General features: G+C 23.9%; 2 protein-coding genes across 10 annotated transcripts; both read left to right on the top strand.

Annotated features, from left to right (window-relative positions):
• Positions 1–255: 255 nt before the first annotated feature.
• LOC113559152 (probable multidrug resistance-associated protein lethal(2)03659) lies at positions 256–9,719 on the top strand. Of its 5 annotated transcripts, none has more exons than XM_026964768.1 (27): positions 256–437; positions 1,366–1,488; positions 1,548–1,631; positions 2,478–2,588; positions 2,668–2,802; positions 3,478–3,688; positions 4,304–4,526; positions 4,599–4,755; positions 4,858–4,996; positions 5,064–5,174; positions 5,263–5,544; positions 5,611–5,775; positions 5,845–5,966; positions 6,041–6,138; positions 6,204–6,289; positions 6,351–6,733; positions 6,796–7,070; positions 7,136–7,215; positions 7,301–7,451; positions 7,548–7,654; positions 7,712–7,835; positions 7,928–8,098; positions 8,408–8,535; positions 8,604–8,849; positions 8,959–9,131; positions 9,218–9,458; positions 9,538–9,719. In XM_026964768.1, exons 2-27 carry the CDS (start codon positions 1,481–1,483, stop codon positions 9,577–9,579), a joined length of 4,053 nt encoding a protein of 1,350 aa, XP_026820569.1. In that variant the 5' UTR covers positions 256–437; positions 1,366–1,480; the 3' UTR covers positions 9,580–9,719. The 5 variants fall into 5 exon arrangements, with proteins under 5 accessions (XP_026820569.1, XP_026820568.1, XP_026820571.1 ...); XM_026964767.1 differs by having other exon boundaries at positions 1,389–1,488; positions 9,538–9,678; XM_026964770.1 differs by lacking the exon at positions 1,366–1,488 and having other exon boundaries at positions 9,538–9,678.
• Positions 9,720–11,435: 1,716 nt separating this feature from the next.
• On the top strand, positions 11,436–21,120 carry LOC113559173 (multidrug resistance-associated protein 4-like). 5 transcript variants are annotated; one of them, XM_026964802.1, is made up of 26 exons: positions 11,437–11,565; positions 12,253–12,342; positions 12,595–12,705; positions 12,781–12,912; positions 14,113–14,323; positions 14,493–14,715; positions 14,798–14,954; positions 15,021–15,159; positions 15,242–15,352; positions 15,726–16,007; positions 16,077–16,241; positions 16,318–16,439; positions 16,521–16,618; positions 16,679–16,764; positions 16,828–17,213; positions 17,282–17,553; positions 17,611–17,690; positions 18,482–18,632; positions 18,710–18,816; positions 19,082–19,205; positions 19,268–19,435; positions 19,804–19,931; positions 20,036–20,281; positions 20,372–20,544; positions 20,610–20,850; positions 20,925–21,120. In XM_026964802.1, exons 2-26 carry the CDS (start codon positions 12,266–12,268, stop codon positions 21,018–21,020), a joined length of 4,086 nt encoding a protein of 1,361 aa, XP_026820603.1. In that variant the 5' UTR covers positions 11,437–11,565; positions 12,253–12,265; the 3' UTR covers positions 21,021–21,120. The 5 variants fall into 5 exon arrangements, with proteins under 5 accessions (XP_026820607.1, XP_026820603.1, XP_026820606.1 ...); XM_026964803.1 differs by having other exon boundaries at positions 11,487–11,565; positions 12,237–12,342; XM_026964804.1 differs by lacking the exon at positions 11,437–11,565 and adding an exon at positions 11,748–11,797.
• Positions 21,121–22,681: the final 1,561 nt, after the last annotated feature.

The raw sequence follows: 22,681 nt of genomic DNA, 5'->3' as shown, positions 1-22,681 counted from the left end.
CTAAATATTCTTTTGGTCCTCCTTCAACCACTTCTATTTTTTCCTTGATAATAAATGAAAAATCATATAGACACATAACCAATGTGATATTATAAATATCAAATAAAATATTTATAATTCACCGAAAAAAAAAATTATAACAAAAAAGTCCAACGCACACACTTCATACAATTACTCGCATCAATAACATTAATTGTATTGTATAATAATAATAATCGCTTTCATGCGTTATTATAATAGTTTCGTCATCTCTTACGTTGCGCTATCACGCCTCTGACAGTACTGTAACATACGCCAGTCCGATGCCCAACAATATTATGTGGGAAACTTTGTAACTTAAAATAGCTAAAACAATTTATATAATCACGAACATTAAGCTAAAAGCTAAGCATTACAGGGACACAAGGATTTTTTTCAGACGAAAACGTCTTTGAGAGGTAAGCAAATAAACCGTTTGTACTAAGGTCTAAAAACAAAAATTGTCTAAAAAATTTTTACAACTAACTTTAATATAGCTAATCAACTTTTTACTTTTTGTAACAAATTAACGAGATAAATATTGTTATACAATTATAATAATTATACAAAAAAATTATAGTAATAGTTGGAATTTGTAAAACGGGTAGAATTCAATATAAGTAACCGAAAAACGGTTGATCAAATAAATATTTTAAATGAGACAATTACAAAATTGCTCATGTGATTTCAAGAATAGAAAAAAAAACAAATTATAAAACTTATTTCAACAGATGATGGTTTGATATTGATGAATAATATATTTTTAAAACATACATAATATTGGGAAACAAATATTGCAAATGATAATTTATTGTTTTTTTAGTCGAATTACGGTTAATGAAATTTAAAACAATTGCATTTAAGACGAGGGAATAAATATAACTCCAACTATTGTTAAAACTTAAATGTAAAATATTAATACTCCAATAAAATATAATAATTATAAGCACATATAATTGTTTTGGTAAATTTTTTCAGTACCAAAAAATAATATACAATATCATAGAATATTTTATTATAAAATAAAAGTATAATACATTATTGAATAATAGCTTGTAGTATAACAATGATAATAAAAAAAAAAAAAAATGGAAAAGATAAGAACATAAATCAAATCGATTTGTCTTACATTGAATACACGAGATCAGTAATTAGTATACCAATGCTGAATACAGATAACAGATATGGATGTATAAAATAAAATTGTATTACCTAATAAATAAGCAAAACATAAATTAATGACGTGTAATGTAAAAATTTGATAAAGACTATGACGAATTTAATTAACTAACTATGTATAATTGACATACTGTAATTTAAATTAATTAATTTTTAATCTTTTTTTAGCTAACCATTTAATTTTTGTATAGTTATATATTTGTTTTAATTGGTGAAAAAAAAATTCAAATTAACAATACCTAAACAGTTATTTCAAAATATAGTTGATTTTACGCAATACATCATGTATAGGTAAAGTTTTTGAATTATCATATTTATATTTTGTTTATAAAATGATTAATATTTTTAAGGTTAATAACAGATGCTGATAAAAAAGTAAAGCGACCACAGCATCCAAGAAACAGTGCTAATATTTTTGAAATTATTTCATACAGGTAAATACCTTCAAATTATATCTGTTTTACGTTAAGATATTATATGAAATATACTATTATTTCAATAAACTCTCGATCGATGTTTAAATATTATAATGAAAGACAACTTTTGGCACTCTACTAACATATAACACTTAAAATAAAATATTTCAAGACTCTAGGACGAATATAATATTATCATATTATGCAAATATTTGATACGGTATTAATTTAAGTAGGTAGGTACATATTATCAACTATAGTTATTATCGTAACGATGTATAAACAAAGTTGTCTATCCTGATGATAATACTACTAAAATTTGCATAAATACTAAATTATATGATGCAATTATTATTTGTTTTTTATTTTAATTATTGTTTTTACCAATAGCAATAATAAAAACATAGCAATATTTCAATCGTTTATGTCAATAAGCGATATGTCGAATAGTGTTTATTTCCAATTCCATTTTAGTTCGAACTAGTATACACTCGCTTCGTTGTCTAGTGTCATATGCTAACGTAATATATAGAAATAAAATAGACTATAATAACCCATAATAATTATTACTAAGACATGTATTATTTAATTTGTTTTATCTGTTTAGTTGCATCAATTACCTTGTAAAAATGTTAAATAAAAGTATAATATTTAACACGTTATTTAAATTCATTTATATATATATATGTTATGCTTAATTTAACATTAGTGAATTTTATAGAATATAAAATAAGATTTATATTTGTATTTATTTATTTATGTTTTTTTTTTTTTTTTTGGAAATAAGTATAAGTATTTAAATTTTAATAATGCACTAATACTCGTTTTCCATATTTAATAAATTTTAAATCTATTTTCATATAGCTGGATGTTAAACCTATTCAAAACAGGGCGAAAAAGAGATTTAGAAGAAAATGATTTGTATATAACATTGAACGATCACAATTCATCATTATTAGGAAACGAATTAGAAAAGTAATTCAATAAATAAAAAAAAAATATTCTATACATTTATTATTACTTATAATTTATCATATTATATTTGTACCCTTAGAAAATGGAAATTAGAACTGGCAAGTGCATTTAAACTGAAACGAAACCCTAGCTTGACGAGAGCATTGATTCGAATGTCTGCTACTGAATATATGTTTTATGGGTTTTTACTGTCCGTTGATAAAATTATATTGAAGTAAGAATTACATGATAACATTTAACGGTATTTTAATTGTTATCAATAACTTGGTACGCGTTAATTTTATAAAAATAATATAAAGAATCACGTTTGATTAAAAAACATTAATGTCTTTTTTTTAAATGATTTAAATACATATTAATACTAACACGATAGTATTTTAGTGTAATAAAAATCTTTATGAGGCAATTTTTGTATTTTTGTTTATATTCATAATGAAAATTAAATAATATTTTTACTATAATATCTATATCAATTTTTACTTATTCAATACAAGTCCAAAGGTACCAGTACCAAAAAAAAATAATTAATTATTAACTAATAATAATTCACTTTTTATAATTTGATAACACTAATTCAATGTTTTAAAATAATAAAATAGGTTTATTCTAATATTTTGTATAATATAGTATTAGTTATTCATTATTCGTTAATTTATATTTATTTAAAATAATATGTAGAAACAAATAACCTATAAAAATTAAATATATTTACAAAATAATAAAAGAACTCAAAATTGTCCACGTGTATACAAATATTGAAAATAGATTATATAATATAAATCAGAAAATAATAATAATTATATTTTTACTTATTTAAGAATATTTTATAACAAAAATAATAAAAAATTGTGGTATATAACTATATAACATTGCGCGTGTATGTATTTAGAATGTCTCAACCACTATTTATTGGAGGAATATTAGCATATTTCAACCCAGTTGAAACCGACAAAGCTGACTTAGGATATGCTTACATGTGTGCATTTGGGCTAGTGTTTAGCATGTTTACTTCAATGGTCTTGCAAAATGTAACACTAGTAGAAATATTACATTGTGGTATGAAGATGCGAATCGCTTGCTGTTCGGTGATATTTAGAAAAGTATGTACACATATTAGCTATTAAATAAATACATTTGTATATAGCAGAATAATAAATAAAACTCTCTAATTAAACGTATCTATGTTATTCAATATTTTAAATATAGAGAAATGAAATAAATAAATATTAATTATTGAGTATCAAATATTGATTGTATACGATGTACATGTTTATATTAAATAAAACAATTCAAATTATAATAGTGAAATTAAATTAAATTTATTCTATTAAATTGTGAACGCTAGTATTATAATACCAAATAATCTTAAATAAACTATGTTTTATTCAATTTTAAATTAAACAAAATACTGTAGTCAACTGATTTTCTTAAATCTGGTTGCAAATACAGATATTTAGTGTTTATATTTCTTAGAATATTATTCAACTGTAATATTTCTTATTGGATTAATATTTACTTAAGTCTAAGAGGTTACCTTCAATTTCTTATATTTTTTTTTTTTTTTGTATTAATAATTCATAAGAGCATATAATTTTATATTTTATAATTATAAGTATATAAAATAAATTTTGTCATGTTCTTTATGAAATTTAATTTGAACTAAAATTAAATCGAATTAATAATATTAAGAATTAATTAATTTTTTTTCTTTACAGTCACTTCGTCTTAATAACACTGCTATTGGTAAAACCACAGTCGGTCAAGTGATAAACTTGTTATCCAATGATGTAAATCGGTTCGATAGAGCAGCGACATTTCTTCACTATTTATGGATCGGTCCCCTACAATCAATTGTGGTCACATATTTTTTATGGCAGGAAATAGGCGTTTCTTCATTGTTGTGCATAGTTATCATGATTTTAATAATTCCATTTCAAGGTTTGTAGAATTTGAACTATTTTAACTAGGAAATTTATGCAAATGCGTAAAAACAAATTGTTACATTTCTAGGATGGTTAGGTAAAAAACTTTCAAAAACTCGATTGAAAACAGCCAACAAAACCGACGAGAGAATACGTTTAATGAATGAAATCATTTCTGGCATTAAAGTAATTAAAATGTACACATGGGAAAAATGTTTTTCAAAATTAGTAATATATATAAGAAAGTAAGAAAGTATAATTTTATAAGTTTATATCAACTAGTATATATAACTATATAAGTACACATATAATAAACATAAATGTTATAAATGTTGATATAATTGCAGAAAGGAAATTGAACATGTAAAAGTATCAGCATATATCAGAGATACTTTGACATCATTAGCAATAATTCAAACGAGGTTTCAATTATTTATTAGTATTTTATCGTATGTTTTATTGGGAAATTATATCACCGTTCAAAAAGTAATAAATATGTGAAAAATACTATTATAATAATATTATATAATACTGTTTTGTTTAACACTTTTAGATTTTTGTCATAACCACATACTACAGTATACTAATGCCGACAATGACCTTTTTTTTCTGCCAAGGTCTGGGACAAATTTCAGAACTACAAGTATCAATAAAACGCATACAGGTATTTAAATTATAAAAATAAATTATTCTAATTTACTATTTAGTAACAAGAGCTTAAAAACGAATACTTATTCTATCTTAAATTATAGGATTTTTTATTACTCGGAGAAAAAGATGATTATTATTTACCAATAGCATCTATTTCTGATAAACCAGTGGTTAATAGTCATAATGAATTAATAATATATCCAAATAAAAATAATACTGATAAAAAATATAACATCGAACTTTTAAATACATTTTGTGTGGAATTTTCGAAAGCTACTGCTAAGTGGATGAATAATCAAACTAGCAATGCTATAGAAAATATATCTCTGGCCATAAAACCTGGTAGTTTGGTCGCAATCGTTGGTGCTGTAGGAGCAGGAAAAGTTTGTAATATTTAAATATTTTTTAAACATTTTTATGAAGTTACCACAATAATAGTTTTATTATAGAGTTCAATAATTCAAGCTATTTTACGAGAATTACCACTTTCTGAAGGTGTCATAAACGTGCGTGGTGTAATTTCTTACGCGTCCCAAGAACCGTGGATATTTGCTGGATCTGTCCAACAGAATATTGTATTTAATTCACCAATGAATAAGGATCGTTATAAACAGGTTAATACCTGCAAATAACTTATGTACTTAACACATAAAATTTAATTTACTAATTTTGTCCTTAAATAGGTAATAAAAATATGTAAATTGAAAAGTGATTTTGAACAGTTTCCTTACGGCGATAAAACAATTGTGGGAGAAAGAGGGGCTACTCTAAGTGGCGGACAAAGAGTAAGAATAAATTTAGCTAGGTAAGAATGATGCACATAAATACAATAGATAAAATATTTATTATTTTGGTTTGGTGGGAATTTTTTTCATTCAGAACTTTATACAAACAAGCGGATATTTATTTGTTGGATGACCCTCTTTCAGCGGTTGATCCGAATGTTGGAAGCCATTTATTTGAAGTATGCATTAAAGGTAACTATGCGAAAAAATATATTTACTAAATATTATTCGACTTTAAAAATTATAAATTTGAATAGGTTTCCTCAAAGAAAAAACTTGTATACTTGTCACTCATCAAATGCAGTGTTTAACCGATGTGGATCAAATTGTAGTCATGGAAAATGTAAGCATAAATATTTTAATCATAATAACTGATGCAATTAACAGCGTTTCCTTTGTCATAGGCGAAAATATTAGCGAAAGGTACTTATGAAGAACTTTGTGCGTCTAATATAGACTTAACAAATTATATTCAGGCTTCTGAATTACCAGATGACAAATATATAATTAGTGATGAAAGCATTTTAAACACCGAACAAAAGTCTACTTTTAAACGCCGTGCATCTGTGGCAAGTATTATATCGGAAAGTGGTGAAAATAATCACAGTGAAGATCAAGTAGAGCCCAGTGGTATTATTGAATCCCGAAGTTCTGGAAATATTTCATACACCGTCTATTTATCGTATTTTTTGGCTAGTGGAAAAAAGTGCAAAATATTATTTTTTATTTTTATCTGTATTATCACTCAAGTATTGACATCTGCTGGAGATTTCTGGATAACATATTGGTAATATATATGTTTAGATCCCGAGCTTGCTAAAGAATGTAATGTTTATTTTTTAAATTCAGGGTAAACTTAGAAGAACACGTTTTTCAAAATAAAAACAATGAATCTACAATAACATTTCATGATTCATTAAGTGATGTTTTTTGGTGGATGACTATTTCTCGACAGACCTGTATATATGTTTTTGGCTGTATTACTTTTTTATTAATTATTATTATAACCATCAGATTAATTACATTTGTATCAATCAGTATGAGTGCTTCTATAAATTTACACAATAATATGTTCAATACTTTAATCAGAGCCACGACATATTTTTTCAATACAAATTTATCGGGTAATAATTATATTAAATAGTTATTATTTCATATTGTTTAAGTTTAATATTATTTATTTATTTAGGATCTATTCTTAACCGCTTTTCAAAGGACATAGGGACTATTGATGAGATGTTACCTGTATCCTTGTTGGATTGTATACACGTAATTCAATAGTACACTTTATATAGAAAATAGATAGCTACGTAACAGAATAATAATCTATTTTAATATAAATTATTATAACTAGAATGCACTGAACCTTTTGGGAGTATTAATCGTTGTTGGAATTATAAACATATATCTTATGATTCCAGCTATCATCTTAGCAGCTATTTTTTACAAAATAACAGTTTTTTATTTATCATTATCACGAAGTGTAAAACGATTAGAAGCAAGTAGTAAGTAGAAATAATTAAGTAAAAATAACTATAAATATATTTTTAAGTTCTACATATTTTATTCATTTTGTGGTTTTCGTAATGAAAAACAAATAGCACGTAGTCCTGTATTCACTCATTTAAATGCAACTATTCAGGGTTTAACAACAATAAGGGCATTTGAAGCGGAAACTATATTGTCAAAAGAATTTGATAATCATCAAGTATAAGCTGTTAATATTAAATTGATAGTGCAATATAATATGTAAAAAAAATTACAGGACTTACATTCTTCGGCATGGTATTTATTTATAACGTCAAGCAGAGCATTTGCTTTTTGGTTGGATTTAATTTGTTTTATATATACAAGCATAGTTACATTCAGCTTCTTAGTGATCAGTAACAGTAAGATAATATATTATGCGTACAATGATACATTTTTTTAATAATATATTTGCAAATTAATAACAATAAAAATTTAATAATCGTATACTCAGCAACATTTGGAGGAAATGTTGGTCTTGCTATTTCACAAACTTGTGGACTAGCTGGCTTGGTTCAATTTGGTATGCGACAAACTGCAGAATTAGAAAATCACATGACGTCAGTTGAAAGAGTTTTAGAATACACAAATGCTCCACAAGAATGCTCAACTGTATCAACAACTGGTAAGTTTGCTGTATTAATTTTCATTGATTAACATAGATAAATAATATAATATTGGTTATCTTGACATTAAAAAGCGATAAAAAACCTCACGAGTTAAAAAAAAAAATTAAATTTATTTATTAAGCCAAAAACTGTTTTTTTTTTCGTAATATAAAATTAAATATATATATATATAAATTAAAATAAATCAATATAGCTAAAAACACTAAAATGTAAACTAAAATATCATTAACATTAAGGTTTCTGTAAATACATTTCATGAATATTTCAATAAATAATAATACATCAAATTAATTTTTTTTTTTTAGAAAATTTGACTACTTTAAAATGGCCATCAAACGGAAGAATTTTATTCAAAAACTTCCATTTACGATATGGTCCAACATTATCATATGCAATAAATAATCTTAATGTTGACATTGAACCAATGCAAAAAGTAAATCGTGTTAATAAATTAACCACATTATAAAATAAATTATTGGAATTTATTAATTTTACTTACAGGTAGGAATTGTCGGTAGAACTGGAGCAGGAAAGTCGTCTTTAATTTTAGCCTTATTTAGATTAGCTTTTAATGAAGGTAAAATCATTATCGATGGAATAGAAATAGACGAATTGGAATTAGACGACTTGCGATCTAAAATTTCCATCATTCCTCAAGAACCAGTATTGTTTTCTGGAACAATGCGATCTAATTTAGATCCATTTAATGAATACTCAGATCATATTCTTTTGAATGCATTAGAAGAAGTAATAATCATATAATTTAACATTTTATTTTAATCGAATAGTTCCAAAATCTCTAATTACATACACACAATATGTGGCAATTTTTCAATGTATTTTAATTGTATATTAGGTTGAGCTTAAAGATGTTGTGGAAAATTTACCCGATGGCCTTTACTCAAAAATGTCAGAAGGTGGTTCTAATTTCAGTGTTGGTCAAAGGCAATTAATATGTCTGGCCCGAGCTATTATTCAAAGTAACAAAATTCTTGTACTAGATGAAGCCACTGCTAACGTTGATCCACAGTATAATATTAATATACATATATATTTTTTTAAATTAACTAATGAACGAAAATAATTAAACATTTAATTTAAATTTAAAATTTTAGTACAGATGCATTGATTCAAAAGACGATCAGAAACAAATTTCGGACATGTACTGTCTTAACAATTGCACATCGTTTGAACACTGTGATAGATTCAGATAAGGTACTTGTTATGGATAAAGGAACAATGGTCGAGTTTGACCATCCATATAATTTATTACAAAATAAAGAAGGAGTTTTTTACAAATTGGTGGAACAAACGGGACCGGATACTGTTGATTTATTACATAGATTAGCCACAGAGGTTCACTACTTATAATAATATTTTTACTGATTAAATGTATTTTAATGTAGTTACAAACTGTATTTATGTATTTTTGTAGAGTTATCATACTACTTATTCAGTGATGGAATCTACATCTTAATCACAAGTCAACGGTTCAGATGGAATTTCAATAAAAAAAATGTGTATAATAATCGTTTTGTAATGTCAAATAATATTACTTATTAATTATGAATTAGTTTAATGTTTAATCTAAAATCATAAAATATATTGGAGTAGCCATATAGGTATTTAACTAATAAAGTGTTTGATTGAGCTTAATTATTTAAATATCTCTGTAAATTTTTTTTTCACTCTTTTTATTAATTATTAAGCGTTGGACATAATTTATTTAATTAGTATTATTATTTATTATTGTTTAATAAATACAAATTAACTTCGAAACTTTGCACATTCGTATTGTCAATTAATAATTTACAAAATATTATTATTGTATTTGTTACACATTGAAGTTTATAATAATAAAGTTATTTGTAACATATAGAAATTATTAAAACCCTATTAAAAGAGATAATCATAAGCTATGATTTTTTTTTGATTTATTAATTGAGACATAAAAATTTGATTTTAAATATTGATATTATCCTAAATACAAAACTAATTTTGTATACCTATTATTAAAAATATTTATTAAGTGAAATAATGTATGTATTGTGCTTCCATTATTACAATGTGTTATTTTTGTGTAATATAATTTCCGAAAATATTTTTGATTTTTTTTTTTGAAATTTTAGACTATTTTTGATTTATGTAAGATAGCTTACATGCAGATAGGGACATACATATTTACGAATGATTGAAGTTTAAACTATTCAAAAAAAAGTTCAAATCCTTAATTTTAGCATAAATATTGTTATAATAGTTGTTTGTATGAAAATCAAAATCATGTGAACTTTGGCGATAGTTTTATAAATTCATACTAAATGATTATATTGTATATATATTAAGGACTATTTGTTCTTAGTTGGCTAATATAATAAAAAAACAATTTCATTATCATTGCTTTTACTTTTGGTGATTCTAGTGATACTGATGTCTCACAAATTGTGAAATTTCTCATGAAAATCAATACAATTTATATACTAATTATAATTTTAAAAAAATAGTAATATGTTTAAATACTATAGGGACTAGAGCAAAGTAATATTAATTTAATAAATCGAAAGTATATTGTAAAATATCATTATATCCATCGAGAATTCGAAAACTTTTAAGTATTTATATTTCTTCAAAACATATTATAACTCAAGTTTTATTGTGCTCATATAATATATATATTTCAGTGATGAGTCATATAATAATATATTAAACAATATTATCTTAAGGTAAGTCTTTAGAAAATATCAAATATTATTAAACATGACTTTAGTAGGTAAATATTTGTAAATATCTAATTTTAAGTACCTTCACCATAATTATAATTGTTTAATTGTTAAACTTATAAATTTTAATAGAATAATGTTACATTAGTTTATAATAGGTAGTTCTATGTTTTAAGAATAACGACGCAATAAATAGCGAAAAATTTAGACTTGTATAGTATATCATTATTATTCTTTTAATTTAATTTTTTAATAATATATCGATTTATTACATGAAATTATAATTTTCTTTATCAAATCAATGTTACAATGATATTTTATAATATTTAAATATTATAATTTTAATGATTATCCTGTATTATAATAATTATTATCCAAAAGTGTACGTTTCATATAGATATACATTAATTTATAAGTTTACAAAATGTCATGTTTATTTAAAAACATATTTTGTATTTACTTATTAGTTTAGTTCATACGTATAATTGTGAACAGAATCAATTTAATACAGTGATATAGATAATATATAAATTATAATTATAAGTACAATATTATCAATATAATTATACATATTTAAATATATAACATACATACATTATCTTTTATCAAAACGTAAGTTAAATTATATAATTTTTAGATATTTAATTGTTGAACCATATAGTATACACAGTTACACAGTACAAACACGCTTATTATCGATTAATTTGGACACACGAGTGTGTTGAAGAAAACTCAATTCTTAAATAGTAAGTAGTTGTATTTTAATATTCACTTCTATTATAAGTATAATATATGTGTAAAAAAAAAAACAATCAAAAAGCTGTTATTTAAATTACAAATATCAAATATATCATGACATAATGATCGACTTTTATATAATATTAAAACTATTTATTTCAATAAAGTAGTTTTATAGATTTTTATTCTTACAACCTAATATTTATGAATTTTAACCACATTAATATAATTAACACTTAGGTAAATATTTAAATTTTAAAATTATTCCTGATCAATAATTGTTTTAATATTTGAATGTTTTATAGATTCTAAAGAATAAGAACAGATACGTAGATAACATTATTACTAGATCTCGTTTATAGACTCGCACTATATTTCTTTAGTAGTAATGTAGTATTAAAATATATTACTTGAACAATAATATTATTTTTTGGAACTTAAATCTATTTTGTACTTAATTATTATTTAATATATTTTAACATAACATTTATTAAACGAATAATTGCGAAATAATTTTTGTTTTTAACAAAATCTATTTTAACTGTTTTGGTGTAATTCAATGATTAACTAATTTTTAATAAAATTCGAACCATTCTGAGCTATTTATGGAACATTTAAAATTGAATATTTTTAGGTTGACAAAACATATTCACCGCTTAATAAACTTATTGTTTCTTAGTTTTTCATTATTTCAGGTAAAAACAAAAAATGGATTCTAATTATAAATTTCAACGACCTAAACATCCAAGAGCCAATGCAAACATATTTGAGATCATCACGTTTAGGTAAAACAGAAATTAATAACTATAAAAATTGTTGTTTAAGTACTCATATACATTGACTGATAATTCAATCAAAAATGTGTCGTTTATGCACATATATCAATATTGAGTTAAAATCTTATATATTGCCAATTTTCTTATTGATATACCTATCAAAATCTTATTTAGTATTTTTATAATACTTTTTTTGATTATCAGAAAAATAAACAGTCAATAGAAATAATGATTATACTTCAATTTTTTTTTTTCATTCAGCTGGATGTTGGACTTACTCAAAATAGGATGTAAAAGAGACTTAGAAATAAATGATTTGTATGTACCTTTAAATGAACATGTGTCATCAACATTAGGAAATGATTTAGAAAAGTAAATTCCTTAAAATCAAAAAGGAAATGCTTCTTTTTATTAAATATTTTTATAAAATAAACAATTGTATTTAAGGAAATGGAATCAAGAACTGGTTCTTACAGAAAATGGAAAACGAAAGCCTAGTTTGTTGAGAGTCTTAATCAAGTTTTTTGGAACTAATATTATGTTTTGTGGATTAACTCTTGCTATCAGCGAAATATTTAAGTAAGTATTAATAATATTTAAAACTAATATTTTGTTTTTCATATTATACTTAGTTGAGTGTTATGTTTTTACATTTTTATTGAACATATTATTTTGGTTTTTTTTTATCTTTGTAAAATCATGGATACAGTTTTAAGATGGAAAATCAATCTCTTCTATTTAATATATTTTAGATAAAACTATGCATTAATTATACATTTTGCCTTTATAATATCGTTATAAAGATTAATAATTAATTTGTTAATAATACAAAATTAGTAAAAACTATCACGTGATAATTTTATTATTTAATCTCTTTAGTCCCTCCTTTGCGTATAACACAGATTAAATGTATTACAAGTAAACATCCATTTAATTATGGAAGATTTTAAAGTGTCAATGTTAAACAATATTTATGATAGTACTTAACAATGGGTAATTTATATTATATTGTCCTAATATAAATTAAGTCTCGATTTTAGATAATCAACCTTTCATCAATATCAATCAATAATATGTGATAGATAATTAAATTTAAAATAAATGATCTTAACTATTTAAATATTTTGAATTAACATACTAAAATATTAAATTACATAGTTATATTTATAAACGTATCCCGATTTAAAATAATAAAATATTTGTTTTAGAAATGTATATAACTAATTGTGATTATTTTTTTATTTTTTCATGATTACGGTGAATATATTATTTTCTTATAAGTATGATTTCATAAACTAATAATAAAAAGTAAATAAATATACATTTTTAATAAGTTCTAAAAATGTGTGAGAGCATAACACGACTATAAGACGATGTGGTTTTCCACTTTATGAAAACTAAAAATGTGCAAAATAGTAACATATATTATTAACTTCTATCAATGTCAATAGACAATAGACATGTTATAATATAGTTATATTATAGGTTTAAAAAATACTAAATCATATTCACCATTTTATAAGCAAATTTAAATTTTAAATGACTGAATTTGAATAAATAAATATACTATACACTTTATTTATTGTTTCATATTATATTGTAATCTACGATTCAAATTGTTAAGCTTTTCATAAAAAATGTATTGATATAAATATTTTTATTTTATTATTTATAAAGTATGATTTCATGTCAAAATAATTGTCAATTATAAATTTATTATACTGCTATATGAAACTACTTTTACAGTATAGTATAGTACCTATGTGTGCATAATTATAGGATGTTCCAACCCATGTTGATTGGTAGACTAGTGTCATATTTCAATACCGAAACACAGAATGAAACCGATTTAGAACACGCATACATTTACGCAGCTTGCTTAACAATAAATATGTTATTTATAATTGTTTTTTTTCATTCGACACAACTAGAAATAGTTCACTATGGGATGAAAATGCGAATTGCTTGCTGTTCAGTAATATTCAGAAAGGTATCATTAATAATGAACGATTATGATTATACAACTCTTTTAATATGAATTATTTTTTTAATTATCAAAATTAAAGATCTTTTTAATTCAAAAATGTTTTTATTACATTTCAGCTTCATAAAATTGTACCTTAAAAAAAAACTTAAACATTACAATTGTTTTTATCTAGGCTATTCGATTAAGTAATGAATCGCTAGGTGAAACATCGAGTGGTCGAATAGTTAATTTATTATCAAATGACGTGCAACGGTTCGATGGAGCACTATTTTTTCTGCACTATTTGTGGATTACCCCCTTGGAAACGATAATAATTACATACTTATTATGGCAAGAAATTGGTGTGTCATCAATATTTGGAGTTGCGATTTTGATTACGTTCATTCCTCTGCAAGGTTTTGTAAAACAAATTCAATACAATTATAGAGCATAAATAATTTTACATTCACAATTAAAATAAATATATTACAATTTTAGTGTGGCTTGGAAAAAAAATTTCCAAATTTAGATTAAAGACCGCTATTGTAACTGATGAAAGAGTGCATTTGATGAATGAAATAATTTCGGGAATTCAAGTAATTAAAATGTATACATGGGAAAAGCCATTCGAGTATTTAGTACAATATGCAAGAAAGTGCGAATTAATCTTTAATAAATATAATATACAATTTAAAAAAACTTTATTTTTATATATTTGTAGAATGGAAATACAACAGATTCGAGGATCGTCTTACATCAGAGCAATATTTTTATCATTTATGGTATTTCATACGAGGATTGCTTTGTTTTTTAGTATACTTGCATATGTTTTACTCGGAAACTATATTACTGCACAAAAGGTAAAAAATCTTTTAAATTAAAACGTATTATAGATAAATATTAAGAAACACATAATTTGTAATTAAATATTCAAATGTTTAGGTATTTGTCGTAACAACATATTATAATATATTACGTGTGTCGTTGACAATATTTTTTCCTCAAGCCATTGCACAAATAGCTGAATTATTAATGACTATCAAACGAATTCAGGTAAAAATATATGTTACAAAAATTATCTACTATTTAATAGGTTTCGAGTGAGTTACATTCAAATATCAAGTCTCTGAGGTTATTAATTTTCAAGTTATACTAAGAAACATAGTTGATTTTATCAAAATCTAGATTTGCGTAAAAAATTTCATTTTGCTTTATTGATTTTGTTTTTCCCAGTAATTTTGATAAATATTGAGAATTTTAACATTTCTAAACTAGAACCAATTTTTTATCCGAAACCATCCTTAAAAGTAAGTAGTGTTGTGTATACATACTCCGATACTCGTATAAAAAAAATCAATTCATTTATTGCACTGCTCAAAATCTAAAATTAGAGTGTAAATTATTTATATATTTAATGTTTTTAAAGAATTTTTTATCATACAAAAAAAAAAATTGTCAAGTTGTAAGTTTTTCAAAATTGAAAAATGTATCCATCAATAATGGTGTAAAAAAACCGATCATTAATTCTGCATCAATTACTACAAATAATGACAACGGAATGCTACAGTCAAATAATTTAAGAATAGTTATTTCAAATGCAACGGCTAAGTGGACTCAAAATGAAACTGAGAACTCTTTACAACATATTAATTTAACTGTAAAAACTAGTCAATTAGTCACAGTTATTGGTCCTGTAGGAGCAGGAAAAGTATATAAAATAATTAATCATTATATTTTTAACAATTTAATATTAGTATAATGTATAAAAATAAAACAGAGTTCATTAATACAAGCAATTTTACGAGAACTACCACTATCCAAAGGAAAAATTTCAGTGCATGGTGTAATTTCTTATGCATCCCAAGAACCATGGTTATTTGTAGGTTCTATTCAAAAAAATATATTATTTGACTCTCCAATGGATAAACACCGTTATAAACAAGTAAATGTTTTGGAGAATATTTACAAAATATTATCATGCACTTTAAGTTACATTTTCTGAAACGATTATACAATAGGTAATAGAAGTATGTGCACTTAAAAAAGATTTTGAACAGTTTTCATGTGGAGATAAAACAATTGTCGGAGAAAGAGGAGTAACTCTCAGTGGCGGGCAAAGGGCGAGAATAAATTTAGCTAGGTAATATTAATTTTTAACATAAATGAAACCGATAAAAAAATAATAGGTATTATTATTGTTTTTATGGGACTAATTTTTCAGAGCCATATATAAACAAGCGGATATTTATTTATTGGACGACCCTCTTTCAGCTGTCGACACACATGTTGGCAGTCATTTGTTTGAAAAATGCATAAAAGGTTAGGCTGAAAAAAAAATTTGAATTATAAGACTGATTTACATTTTTATTTATTTTATAGGTTTCCTCAAAGAAAAAACTTGTATCCTTATCACACACCAATTACAGTACTTAACGAGTGTAGATAAAATTGTTGTAATGGATAATGTAAAAATATAATATAATATAATTATAATACTTGGGATATAATTCAATGATGTTTTTTTTTAGGCAAATATTTTATTGGAAGGTACATATGAAGAACTTCAAATGTCTAATTTAGACTTTGCAAAAATGCTTCGTTCTCCAAGAGGGATGATATCTGTGGCTGATGATACATTCGATGTTGGAAATAAAATCGATCAAAACTTAATTTTCGATCGTCAAGTGCCTGAAGAAACAAGTATAACACCATCTGTTGATGAAAGTAAAATCCATAAAGATAAATTAGAACCCACCGAAATAGCTGAAACTCGTTCTTCGGGGAATATTTCATATAGTGTTTATTTGTCATATCTCTTTGCTGGTGGAAGGAAGTGTAAAATTTTATTTTTTATTCTGATCTGCATTTTTACTCAAGTATTTTCGTCTCTCGGAGACTTTTGGATAAATTATTGGTATGGTATTTAGTATGTGTAATGCGTGTCAACAATTTTTTTTAATTACCAATTTTTGTTTAATATAGGGTGAACTTAGAAGAACACGCTTTCCGTAATGTAATAAACGCGCCTATAGCAGTGTCTGATAACAACTCGAGTACATTGTTATGGTGGTCAATTTCTAGACAAACATGCATTTATGTTTTTTCCGTTATAACTTTAATTATAATAATTATATCTGCAATAAGGTCAGTCTTATTTGTATCCGTCTGCATGAAAGCTTCATTGAACCTACATAACAATATGTTTAATGCTTTAACTAAAGCTAAAATATATTTTTTTAATACAAATCCTTCTGGTAATTATAATTTTGAATGATTATAATACCGCCTTACAATTTGTTGTGTTTGTTCAGGACGCATTCTTAACCGCTTTTCCAAGGACATAGGCACTGTTGATGAATTAGTACCAATATCATTGATGGATTGTATACACGTAATATAATAATTTATTGAGTATATCACATTTTTTAATGACGTGGGTTTTAAACTAAAAGGAGGTAAACTGCTAACTTTATATTTTATAAAATCTACTTTTTTTATACATATAGTATAAATTATCTATACTTATTTCGAGCTCATAAACAAAAATTAGCATATTGTTTAAAGAGTGTCCAAAATTAAAAAAGTCTAAATCAGCACAATTTTAAAAATTATTATTTAATGGTGATCGACATAAATTTTTCAGTTTTCAAACTGGAGTTCTATCCGTATAATAAAATAAATTAATGATAACCAAAAAGTTATAATTGTCTCGTAGTAATTTCTCCAACCATACAATATATTAACATTATAGTGCGTTGTTATTAATTTTTGAAAATTGTTAATAAAAATAATTCTATAAATATTAGTATCATCTATCATATTATTTGGATTTTATATCATGTTACATTAAATGTTCTCAAGCCAAATTCTTTCCAAAGAACATAGATTTAAATCAGAACAATATAAATTACTAACTCTAAATAAAAAAAAAAAATGCACAGCTAAATAATTCTATTAAAAACTTGTTAATTCTTAACTTCATATTCAATTTTTTTTAGTTGTATTTTACTTAGAAAAAAAAACCCAAACTACAAGAATTTGAGGTTAAATAAGTTTAATTATTTTTGTTTAATTTAATGATAATTACATATTTGGACAGTTTAATAATTTGAGATAGAAGTTTTTGGTTCTAAGCCTACAATACATAAAATACTGTATTTTAATTAAAAATATTATAACTAGAACGGATTGATGGTTTTTGGAATACTAATCGTTATTGGAATCATTAACGTGTATATGATAATAGCCGCCTTTGCTTTGATTTTTGTATTTTACAAAATAATGATTTTCTATTTATCATTATCACGTAGTATTAAACGGTTAGAAGGAACTAGTAAGTAGTAATATTTAAGTTTAAAGTAAAGTATAATTATTTTATACACAATTTACAGTCATTTTTAAAAAATCTAGCACGAAGCCCCGTATTTACACATTTGAATGCAACTTTACAAGGTTTAACAACGATTAGAGCATTTGAAGCGGAAAATAAATTGACCAGAGAATTTGATGACCATCAAGTTAGTGATAAATTAATACATTTTCTTCTAGTATTTAACTTTTCATTTTTTTTTTTCAAAAATCAATATCATTAAATTTTTTTGGTTTTTACTTGCACCATTCGCTAAATACGTACCTAAATAATGCACTAGTGTAATCTATTTTATATCAAATATGTTATTTAAAATAAAGCCTTATTACATAAAATTATAAATTAATAATTAAACAATATTATCCTTTGTATTTTTTATTTAAGTCTGTATATATTGTGTTTAAAAATTACAGGACTTACATTCTTCAGCTTGGTATTTATTTATAGCATCAAGTAGAGGTTTTGGATTTTGGTTAGACATTATTTGTTTTATATACGTGAGCGCAGTTACATTCAGTTTCGTTGCAATTGGCAATGGTAATCTCTTAAAAATAATTTTGATTGATTATAATATTTAGTAACTCTTTATCGTAATACAGATATATTTGGAGGTAATGTTGGTCTTGCCATTTCCCAAGCTTTTGTATTACAAGGAACACTTCAATGGGGTTTGAGACAAACGGCAGAATTAGAGAACAATATGACAGCTGTTGAAAGAGTATTAGAATATACAGATGTTACACAAGAAGATGATCTTGAGTCAAAAGGTAGTGTTATTTAATTCATAATTTAGCTGCTGTTTAGTATAAACAGTATTATTGAATAATACTGTTTAGTATAAACAGTATTATTGAATAATAAGTATAAATAATAAAAAAATGTTGTTTATACATAATAACAAAATAATAACATTTCCAATATTTCGTGGTTATGCACATTGCACTGTCATAAATAATAAGTATAAAATAAGTATCATAAATACAACTTTATGAATATTATTGATTTATATTATACATACAGTTTAAGTGTATGTATTTTTCGAAATCTTTACACTTATTTAAATTTATAAAAATATTTCATACATATTATACAAAAATGTTATGTTTATAGCTGATATCATAATTGTTTTTATTAGGTAAAAAACAATCTTCAAATTGGCCATCAAAAGGACAAATTATATTCGAAAATTTTTATCTGCGATATGGACCAAATACATCATATGTTTTAAATAATCTTAACATAAATATAGAATCAAAGCAAAAAGTAATGTATAATATTATTGTTATGTAGATATAATAATATGGTTATTGATTAAATAGTTTATATATTTCGTTTTGTTTAATGTTGTTGATTTTTAATGCATTTAGGTAGGAATCGTTGGAAGAACTGGTGCAGGAAAATCATCTTTAATTTCTGCATTGTTTAGATTAGCTTTTAATGAAGGTAAAATTATTATTGATGGTATTGAAATTCATGAACTTGGACTAAACGAGTTGAGATCTAAGATATCCATAATTCCCCAAGAACCAGTCCTGTTTTCGGGAACAATGCGAAAAAATTTAGATCCATTTGATGAACACCCAGATCATATACTTTGGAATGCATTAGATGAAGTAATAATTGACTCTAATCTTTAATATTAAGTTTGATTCAAATCGTTCGAAAACTCTAAACACAACAAAAAAAACTTTTTATTATGTAAGGTTGAACTCAAAAACGTTATTGAAGACCTACCTGATGCTCTTAATTCAAAAATGTCTGAAAATGGTTCCAATTTTAGTGTTGGTCAAAGACAATTAGTATGTCTTGCTAGAGCTATAGTCAGAAACAATAAGATTCTCGTTTTGGATGAAGCCACAGCTAATATTGATCCACGGTATTAGGTTAATATTTTTTTTTTAATTTATAGACGAAAAAACAGAACTTTTTTTTAATTTTTAGGACAGACGCGTTGATTCAAATGACCATTAAAAACAAATTTAGAACATGTACAGTCTTAACAATTGCACATCGTCTAAATACTGTAATAGATTCGGACAAAGTTCTTGTTATGGACAAAGGAAATATAGTCGAGTTTGACCATCCACACAAATTATTGAAAAATAAAGAAGGAATTTTTTACAAAATGGTAGAACAAACAGGACCAAGTACATTTGATTTTTTACATAGATTAGCTACAGAGGTAAACTACGTACAATAATATCTGTAATACTAAATAATGTAGTTGAATATAAAGTTATTTATATATTTTTTTAGAATTATCATACTGGAAATTTAGAGACAGTAACAACATTCGAATCATCTGTTAATGATGCAGACAGCAATGAAAGCATTTCAAAAAAAAATATTTAGTAATATTCTTGTAATTTTACATAATATAACTTATTAACTATAAATTAATATAATCTAAAATCATAATTTATCGGCATAAATATTTAATTAACAAAATGTGTTTTAGGACAATTATTATGTATAACTTAGTTTAATATTACTCGTATTCATTAACTAATAGAAATAATATCGTAGTGTTAACAAACAATATTAAAATGTTTTCTACATTTTATTATTATTATTTTTTTTAAATTTAATGTTTAGAAAATTCCCCATCATACCCATGCGTCATGCATCGGTGCCATATATTTATTAAAAATATCAAATCTAAAAAAGTATGCAATTGATACTGTTCTATTGTAAACTATTAGGTGTTGAGTGGGTTAAATTTTAATTCAATGATATATTATTGAATATGAAAACGATTCTGAGTAAAGATGTTCTGTTAGTCTCTAGTTCTATATTACTAAGAATACTTTGTGATACATTTATTTTATATAGTTATTAACGTCATTTATTTTACTTTTGGTTTTATAGTAAGTTGATATATTTTTTTTTTGAAAATATTGCATTTCTGATATTATAAGTATTTTAGATTTGTTTTATTGTTCATACTGAATTTGTTGGCTTTTTTTAATTCGAATTGTTCAGTATTTTAAGAAAAATATTTGTAATATACTTAATAATAATTTATGATTTACTTCTGTTTTTACTTTAAATTGTAATTAAAATTATATTTCTTTAAATAGTTTAGCGTTATTTCTGATTTTACTTCTGTTAATTGTATTTTTTGATTGTATTTAATAATAAATAAATCAATCAATAAAAATATAAGAGTTATTAAATATTACTAATCTTAGTTTTTAATACCCATCATGATCAAAATACAACCATTTAAATTGTCTTAAATTCTAATTAAATTAATTCTATTTTTTATTTATTATTCTAATCTAATCTAATTAATTTTATTGGATTATATTTTATAGTATTAAATATATATATTGATATCTCGTTTTAGTAAATTAATAAAATAATCATTTAATAGACAGGTAAATGTAATTCAATTATTACATTTTTATACGTATAAATATAATTTATTTCAATGATATTCTTTAATAGTTTTGCTATCGATTTTTTTTTTTTTATATATCTATATATTACTTTACAGAATACTTAATTGTATTTATACAATTCTGTGCAATATTAGGACATTATAGCTAATTAAAATATAGTATTTTAGTACTAAGACAACTGTTTATTTCTTTATTTTAGTCGACAAAAAAATTAGTACCTAATTGATTAAATTATTATTGACTAGTTATTATATTATTTTTATCCATATGCTGTCAGATGTAATATTGCACACGATTTAAAGACACTGTAACTTATGTTATGGTATAAATATAATAAAGGTTATTATAATTGAAATCTTTTTTACTATATATAGAGTTTATATTAAAATACAATAAATAGTAAGTAGGATAATAGTATGATAAAATTGAAGTTTTAATTCAAAAATTAAATTATTGCATTGCTATTTTACTTTGATCCAATATGTGAGTAAACTTATTTTAGAATATTTAAATTTCCAATAAATAAATATCAATGGTGTCTAACCGTAGTTATCTGGAAGTAGTGTGGATGGATACTCCCCTCTCTTACGTTTAGTACACTAACTGTTA

This window comes from Rhopalosiphum maidis, chromosome 4 (genome assembly GCF_003676215.2).
Source record: "Rhopalosiphum maidis isolate BTI-1 chromosome 4, ASM367621v3, whole genome shotgun sequence".
NCBI lineage: Eukaryota > Metazoa > Arthropoda > Insecta > Hemiptera > Aphididae > Rhopalosiphum > Rhopalosiphum maidis.
The sequence above is the reverse complement of the archived record's forward strand: the minus strand, read 5'-3'. Positions and strand labels throughout refer to the sequence as shown.